This window comes from Atta colombica, unplaced genomic scaffold (assembly GCF_001594045.1).
Source record: "Atta colombica isolate Treedump-2 unplaced genomic scaffold, Acol1.0 scaffold100, whole genome shotgun sequence".
Taxonomy (NCBI): domain Eukaryota; kingdom Metazoa; phylum Arthropoda; class Insecta; order Hymenoptera; family Formicidae; genus Atta; species Atta colombica.
The window spans coordinates 2923224-2931700 of record NW_017259185.1 but is presented as its reverse complement, the minus strand read 5'-3'; the positions used below and the strand labels follow the sequence as shown (position 1 = coordinate 2931700).

The window sequence follows — 8477 nt, the reverse complement described above, 5'->3', positions numbered from 1 at the left end:
ATATATATATATATATTTCTGTTCTAAAAATGCAACCAAATCTATTATGGTAATTTATATGATTTGCGCCGAGAAATCAGCTAATCGCGAGCCGGAATGAAAAAATGTGTGCGTTGTTTGCAATCTTTACATTCAGCATCTCGCTTTCTCTCTTTTCGTCGAACGAATATATTTTTATTTTGTTTCAAGTGCAAAAATTTTTAAAGATTTCAAAAACGCAATAAACCTTGAAATCTATTGCGCAAGCGATTGGCCGGTTCGCTCGAGCAAGTGTTAATGTATGTTATCGTGAATAGACATTTTTTCTCTAAAAAAATAAATGAATATAAATTAACTTTCTAACCAGATCTTCCACATGACGATCTGATATTTGGCTTTTCAAAGAGATTGAGCAAAAACGAAAAATTATGCATGAATTATGGAGAAGCGGATATTCGTAGGTATTCGTGAACGCCATTGAATCGGCAGGAATGCCGTTAGTCGCATATCACGAAGAACAGTTAAATTGCAACCGCATTGACCGCTCGTTTCCAATGTCCCCAATATTCTTCCTTGCGGCGAGTACATCGAACGGATTGCAATATAGGTGTCAGATTCCAACGTAGCAAATAGGTTCTGATAACGTCGCAACACGATTTGACGAATCGGCGAGGAGAAGGGAGAGAATAGTGATATCTTGAAAAAATATTAATTGATATTGACATTGCATCAGTGACATCCAAGACAGCCGAAGCTTCAAAGTTCAAGAAAGCATACCGGTGAGATGAGTTACCTAAAATCGATCGGCACCGCCGTCGTTTACATCAGCTTAATTTTAGCTGTGATCACATTCATACCCGGTTTACCACCAGAGACAGAATTCGTGGAGTACAGGTATTACGACGCAATCGAGAAGAAAACAAAATTTATTTGAATCATGGCTGATCATTACGATTTCCGTTGATCTTGATTCTTTGATCCTTGCAGCATAACTCCACCACGTCAATTAGATCTCAAGATAGGCCCAAAAAATCGGCTGAACGGCATTCAGAAGCTGTTCACTGGCGAGATTCATGCCCCAGAGAGTTTTGATTCCTATAACGGACAGCTCTACACTGGTGTCCACGGTGGTTATGTTCTCAGGATCGAGGAAGATCGCATTGTGCCGATTGTCAAGTTCGGAGAGAAATGTGGTAAAGTTATATAGATTTTGCAGTGATCATACATTTTTTCCTATGAAGTGCTTGTTTTAGTAGCTGTCTCTTAAATTTATTTATTTTTTTCTCAAAACTTAATTTTACCCTTCATTTTAATAATAATAAGTCTATTTTTTATTGTTGCACTTTTTGAACTAATACACAGTGCAATAAATTAAACAAATGAAATTAAACAAATATATATGTTTGTTTCATTTCAGCTTATATCTGTTTAGAGTGCAGCAATAAAAAACAGATAAGATACTTTTAAGATTAAGGAAAATTTTTTTCTTTTTTAATTAACATTTCAATGTCTAATCACACTAACAAATGTAACTGAAATTTAATTTTATGCGAAGATATTAGTCCAAACAGCAAAGTCATAATAACAGTTTCAATAATTAAATTTTTATTTAATTTTCTTACTTTCTTGTCTTTTTATAGTTCTTATCCAGTTTTTTGTTTTATATCACTCGAGAATAAAAATTAACGAACTTTGAAAGAAACAAAAAATACATAACAGGAAATATAATTGTCAATAAAACAAATTTTGGTTGCAAAGGAGAAAAAAACAAAAGGTAAAAAACAAGAAATAAGAAACAAAGAACACATTGTAGAATAGATTTATTTCAGATATATTGTGCAAAAAAAAAATTTTATATAACATTGAAATGATTTTATATAACATTGTAATTTTTCTACATTTATCAATGAATGAACTTAAAGACTCGTACTTGAATAAAGAAGTAAAATAAAATAATCATCGATCGATAAAAGTTTTTTTAATTAAAAATTTGTTGTTTTGTTGACGCATTAGATTAGATAAGAAAATATATATAGATAATATATATATAGATAAGAAAATATCGAGACTGAGTATGATTTTAGTAACGTTCTCATATACATTGACAGTATTGAAAATTTATACTAACATTAATAGATAACATATCTATTAATGTATATAATAGATAACATTAATATATAACATTTATAGATAAATGTTCAGTACTATCAGTATGTTAAACAAAGTTTTATTAATATCAAGTGGCATTTAACATTAAAAAATTTTTTTAGGAACGATAAATGCTCAAAAAGGAGCTTATAAGAAGGAGCTTTATTAGAAATAAATCTCACAAGTGTTGATTTTTTTCAAATAACGCGTAAATTTTTTTTATTTTCTGCATTTTGATTTACGATACCAAAAGATGATACAAAAATTTAATTGACATTGATATGACTTTTCTAAGAAATTCCCAAGGTCAAAGATCTACTTTACATATCTTTATAAATTATTATTTATCTTTAGAAATTATTTATCTTTAGAAACCTTTGTCCGAAACATTTTTGAAGAAAATACATTATTTATCTCCAAAGTATTTAAATATTATTATTACTTTACATATCTTTAAAAACTATTATTTACATTATTTACATATTTTTAAAAAAAACTTTTGTCCGAAATATTTTTGAAGAAAATGCGTTATTTATCTCTCTGAAGTATTTTATCCCATTATTAAAATCTTAAGCCATTGCATAAGCTATAATTAATATTGAGCAGTTATTTTTTGCAAAAAATCATTTTTTATTATCTTGAATTTGTTATGAAAATCCAAAGAATAAAAAAAATCGGTGATATTTGAAAAAAGTTACTTGTCATGTGATATATTTCGTTAAACTGTATAGGTCATGTGATATATTTCGTTAAACTGTATAGGTCATGTGATAAAGAATACATAATATTAAAATAACATTATACTTACAAAGCGTCTTCAGATGGTCTGGATAATATATAAACCAATATATAAACTTTGCATACATTCATTAAATATAGACTTACATTAAATGTAATTATACACATTGGCCCGTATTCAGAACGATCTTATCGCGCTAACATGCTGTAATTTACGTCACGCATACTATAGAATTTTAGAGATAAAAAACACGCTTTCATTGATAAAAATGCATTCTGAACACGGGCCATTATGTATATGTATGATATTCGCTAACGTTGGCGAATTTTAGTCATATTATTAAAAAGCGCCATAATACTAACGACTCTAATTTTATACTCTATTTTTATACTCTATATAGATGATAAATCAAAATAACAAAACTGATTACATTTGAAATTAATATTTCTTAACTTTGTAAATAAAACATGATGTGCATATATGTATACGAAGTAATACAGAATTAATGAATATAAATAAAATAAATTTTAGGATAAAATCAATACAATTAATTATATCAAAATATATAACAAAATTGATAATGTATTTTCTTATGAAATTTACAGATGGTATTTGGCAAGAACACAAATGTGGGAGACCATTAGGCTTAAGGTTTGATAAGAAAGGCAATTTATATGTAATAGATACTTATTATGGAATTTTTCAAGTAAACGTTGCAACCGGAGAGTATAAAAATATAGTGAACATTACTAAACCAATTGATGGAAAAGTTCCAAGGATACCAAATAACATAGATATTGCAAAAAATGGAGACATTTATTGGACTGACAGTAACACAGATTTCGCAATTAATGATTTAGCAATGACATTGCTAACGAATCCATCAGGAAGGTAATAAAAAAAGATATAAATTCTAAAATCAGTTTTATATTATAAATATATGCCCACATATTATATATATTTATATACATAAGTTAATTGTATTAATTACAGACTTATACATTATAATGCAGCTAAGAAGGAAAACGAAGTATTGATACGAAATCTTGCATTCGCAAATGGTGTTGTATTAAGTGATGACGAAAGTTTCGTACTTATAGTAGAAACACTAAAGAATCGTCTTATAAAATATAATTTGAAAGGACCAAAGGCAGGGCAGCACGAGATTTTCATTGATGGATTACCGGGTATACCGGATAATATTCACAGCGATAGTCACGGTGGTTTCCTTCTTTCTTTGATTGTTGCTGATAACCCTGATTATCCTCAGATTTTTCAATCTCTCACACCACATCCCTATTTGAGAAAAATGTTACTACGGTTGACAATGATGATGAAATTGCCATTTAAACTATTAAATAACGTTTATCCTAATCCCTGTACTGAGAAAATTTTACATGCAATCGGATCGTATCAAAGCATAGATTTTTTAAGTAATTCAAATGAGAAAAGTTTAGTGTTAAGAATAGATGCATCTGGTAATATTATTGAAATCATTACTGCAGACGATGGTTCAGCTTTTCGTATAAGTTCAGCTTATATACACAACGGCTTTTTGTGGTTGGGCTCTCCATTTCTAAACTATCTCGGCAGAATCCCGTTGAAACAAGCTTTTCCTGATTTAGCTGATAGTGCAAAACAATCTTCTCACACAAGAAATGAAAAGCAATCGCCGAATGTCGCTGCTTCTAATGTAAAGACAGAAAGAGCAAAACGAGACGCGGATTCTACGACAGTAAAACCAATCGAGTTGAACAGAGCTTCCCAGACAATGCCAACTGCTGCTCCCACAACCACTACATCTAAGCCAAAAACCACTGCTACGCCAAAACCAATTCCTAAAACGGATAAACCTACGACTACAACTAGCAATGTGAAATCATCGGAAACTAAATCATCTACAAATACCGAAGCCAAAAAGGACAATGCAAAAACAGTTGATGCGAAATTAAATTCCCCAAAGTCCGAAAAGAGCAGTAAAAAAGAGGACACTGCAAAGATACAATCCGAAAAGAAAGTAAAAGTAGAGCAGAATGCTTCTGTAAAACAAACAAAGCAAAAATCACAATCCGAGAAAATTAAACGGGAAACAAACCGTCCGAAAGACGACCTGTAATTAAAAAAGTAAATAAACTATGATATATTTGTGATACCACCAACACTTGTTGAACGGTACACTCCATATTTTTCAGACATTCCATTAAAAGAGGAAAACAGATTTAGAATATATAGATTAACGATTTCTCATCTCTTTGTTTTTGTGTTTATATCATCCATGTTGTTATATTCGAATATATGCGTTATATGAATATACGTATACAAGTTACGTATGTACGAATTATGTGATCCATTATTATAGGTACTATGATTGCAAAAAAAGTTTTACAAAAAATAAATTGATCAAAATAATCAAGATCATTGGAATTTATAAGAACTTAAAATTAAGAGAAAATCTTTGAAAGATAATTTATTTAATTAAATTAAATTTGATTTTTTTAACTAATTTCCTTTAAAAATTTTTCATATATTGATTTTTATTTTTTTATATAAAATTACATTCCTAATTATACTTTTAATGATGGATAATTTGTATATTCCATAGATAAGAATGCGAAAAATATACTAGAGAAATCTATCAGCTTTATTACAGTGACTAAAAAATGAAGATAAAAATTTAGAGAAAGTTGTATGTTGGCGACTATAATGTATATATAGAAGTTGAAAGAATTTTTGCAAATTTTATTATACGTTTTCTATTCATATAGTATATGTACTAATTTTTATATCCTAATTATATCTAAAAATCGATATGATATGAAAAGAATTTGGTACACTTTTTTTTTCGCAATCTTAATTATTATTTTAGATTGAACACCTCACTTTATCTGTATTGTTTAAATATACAGTTTAAATATACAAGATGTATATCAAAATACAGGATATCTATCATGGAACAAGTAGGAATAAATTCCGATCGGAATTATTCACTTATTCCTTAGATTTCTATTATGTTTTTTTAGGGAAAACGGAATAATTCCGATATGTTCCATGATAGATGCCCTGTATTTTGATAAAGTAATTAGTTAGCAGCACAAATATTTTCTTTAAAGAAAACAAATGTCTATATCTCATCAAAATATTGAAATTATTTTGCATTTATGTTTGTAAAATAATTTTCTATAAGTCTTTTTATATATTTTTTATTTATAATACGAATAATATTTATATAATTGTAACTATATCATAATGTTATGGACATTAAAATATAATTTACGCAAATTTCAACAAGTGAGAAAAAACATACTAAAACAAATACTAGAGATAATTAAAGGGCTGATATAAGTGTTTTTGTTAAGTTGATCGATGTTGATTATAAATAATAACTTTGTTATATGGTGTTAGGTTCGAGATGTAAGGTAATTATAAGAATTGTACAGTTTGGCAATTATAAAAATAAAATCGTCTTTTTCGATAGTTATCTTTTGTAAATATCTAAAACTTTCCAAAAGCGCTTCACCCATTTATTTCCACATCGAAATATCTAGGAAAAAGATTCAACATTAGTTTTGTATTTCCGAATGTCACTTTTTTTTTATTAAATCAGATATTCACTCTAGAACTGTTACTTTTAATTATTTCGAAGCTTTAAAAGAATTCGAATTTTCGAAATTAACTTCGAACTATAGAAGATAAAGATGCCTTTGAAGATTCAAAAAAGTTTATTTCGAAGCCTTCGAAATAAATCACCCTAGTTCACACTACTGTTCTTTATAAGAAAACACACAAAATTGTGAAAATAAATTTTATTAAATTTTTATTTAAAAATCTTAAGTACACAATACATGCATTCTCTCTCTTGTATAACCAATTAAAAAATATATCATTCTGAAAGTTTATTATCAAAGTCAAACATTCACAGATCAAGCCATTTCACTACAATCGTGGGCAACAATGATTTCATTTTGTCAATCATGAACATTTCTGTCCTCCATAAAACAGTTGGTTGTTTGACAAAATGCCAATATCCATTTCTCCTACGTACTGCCCACTTTTGCGCGTTTGCTAAAGATTTTTTATACGCTAGAACTTGCTTATCCTTTAGCTTTATCCAAGGTTCGTGTACTGTAGCTAGACCTAATTTGACTAATTCCTCACCAATCTCTAATGAATCCTATTTGTAAAAATGATGCATGAACACAGAGAATATAAATATTCAATGTTGGGTGCTTTCCAACAAGAGACAAATGACACAGTATAATATAAATCATTACATCTTTAAAAAATTAAAAGTAAAATTGAGGGCTAAGGAGAGCATGACAATTGAAGCGTTAATAAAATTAATTAATAAAATTAATATCTTTATTCAATTTATTTGATTGAATGTTTCAAATCTTATCTATTTTCATCTTGTTGCCAATGTTAACAAAAATGAAATGATCACTGTTATGTTATGTCTCTCTTGGAAAGAACTAGAACAGTCTCTTTTTCTTACTTGATCCTTCTGTGGCATCGCAACTACGCACTCCAAATACTCCTTCTCTTTGACTACAGGCACAAATGTGACGAGTTTTTCATTGAGCACAGTTTGCAACCAACTTACACCTACAAGATTGATCCACAATTTAAAAATAGTTATGGATTTTGTGTTCAACTCAATATCTACCGTTGCCTGTAATGTTAACGCCACCGATTTTGACAGGCAAGTAAGTCTTGCTGTTTAAATGGAGAAAAGGCAGTAAAGGTCGATGATCGACCATTAGCAGAACCCTAGTGGAACTTGGTTCCACACGCCGTACAGTACCTTGAAGTGGGACTCGTGATTGCAAGAAATGCAATGGGACATCAGACGGTTTTGTGAACTTGGCGAACTGGAAAGCAATGAGAGAGAGTCAATCGTGAGATCTGTGGAGGCAGACAGATGATTAGTTGGACTCACAGGTCTAATTTTGTACAGGGCTGCAAATAGGCTGACACTGGCAATTCCATAAGTAATAAGCTGAAAAAAAGAAAGATAAGTAGCAAGTACAAAATGTAAACCAATACTAAATATAAAAGTAAAACTAAATATAATAGTAAAATTATTAGTAGTATTATAATTACTCAATATTACAATAATATAAATGTTATATAACACATGTTGTACGTAACAATTAGATTACGTAGGAAATGATAATTAATAATTCTTAATACATATGATTATATATAGGTCATTTGTATATTTATTTTCTTTGAAAATCTAGGAGCATACTTAATTATTTACTAACATTTATATACAATTTTTTTAAACACAGCTTTACAAATATTTTTTTAAAGGTATTAAAGGTATTAAAGGTATATATATACAAGAATCACTTAATAATTTTTGTATATTTGTTATTTGTATATTTGTTGTAAAGTGATGGAAAATTAATATACTTGTAAAAAAATACATACTATATATAAAATACGTATACAAGTATTACATGTTTCAAGTACTTAAAAAATTCATGTATCTAATGCAAATCTATCATAAGTTTATCATAAGCATTAAATTTATTTAAAATATATTTAAAATATATTTCTAAATTCTAATACGTTTAATGTTTCAGATTAAAATTAGTAAATTAAGACA

At 28.6% G+C, this 8477-nt stretch overlaps 2 protein-coding genes across 4 annotated transcripts in view; one reads left to right on the top strand and one right to left on the bottom strand.

Moving 5' to 3' along the window:
• Positions 1 to 430: 430 nt before the first annotated feature.
• LOC108686660 (adipocyte plasma membrane-associated protein-like) lies at positions 431 to 5146 on the top strand. The gene is made up of 4 exons (XM_018192089.1): positions 431 to 873; positions 967 to 1172; positions 3472 to 3757; positions 3860 to 5146. Exons 1-4 carry the CDS (start codon positions 764 to 766, stop codon positions 4980 to 4982), a joined length of 1725 nt encoding a protein of 574 aa, XP_018047578.1. The 5' UTR covers positions 431 to 763; the 3' UTR covers positions 4983 to 5146.
• Positions 5147 to 6720: 1574 nt separating this feature from the next.
• LOC108686672 overlaps positions 6721 to 8477 on the bottom strand; it is a 2583-nt gene continuing 826 nt past the window's right edge. For 2 of the 3 annotated variants that reach the window (XM_018192098.1, XM_018192104.1), the window contains exons 3-6: positions 7803 to 7862; positions 7530 to 7734; positions 7359 to 7468; positions 6721 to 7037 (exon numbers count right to left, since the gene is read on the bottom strand). In XM_018192098.1, coding sequence (XP_018047587.1) covers positions 6780 to 7037; positions 7359 to 7468; positions 7530 to 7734; positions 7803 to 7862 — 633 coding nt within the window. In that variant the 3' untranslated portion in view covers positions 6721 to 6779. The remainder of the gene's footprint in view (positions 7038 to 7358; positions 7469 to 7529; positions 7735 to 7802; positions 7863 to 8477) is intronic. The other variant, XM_018192111.1, reaches the window with a different exon arrangement.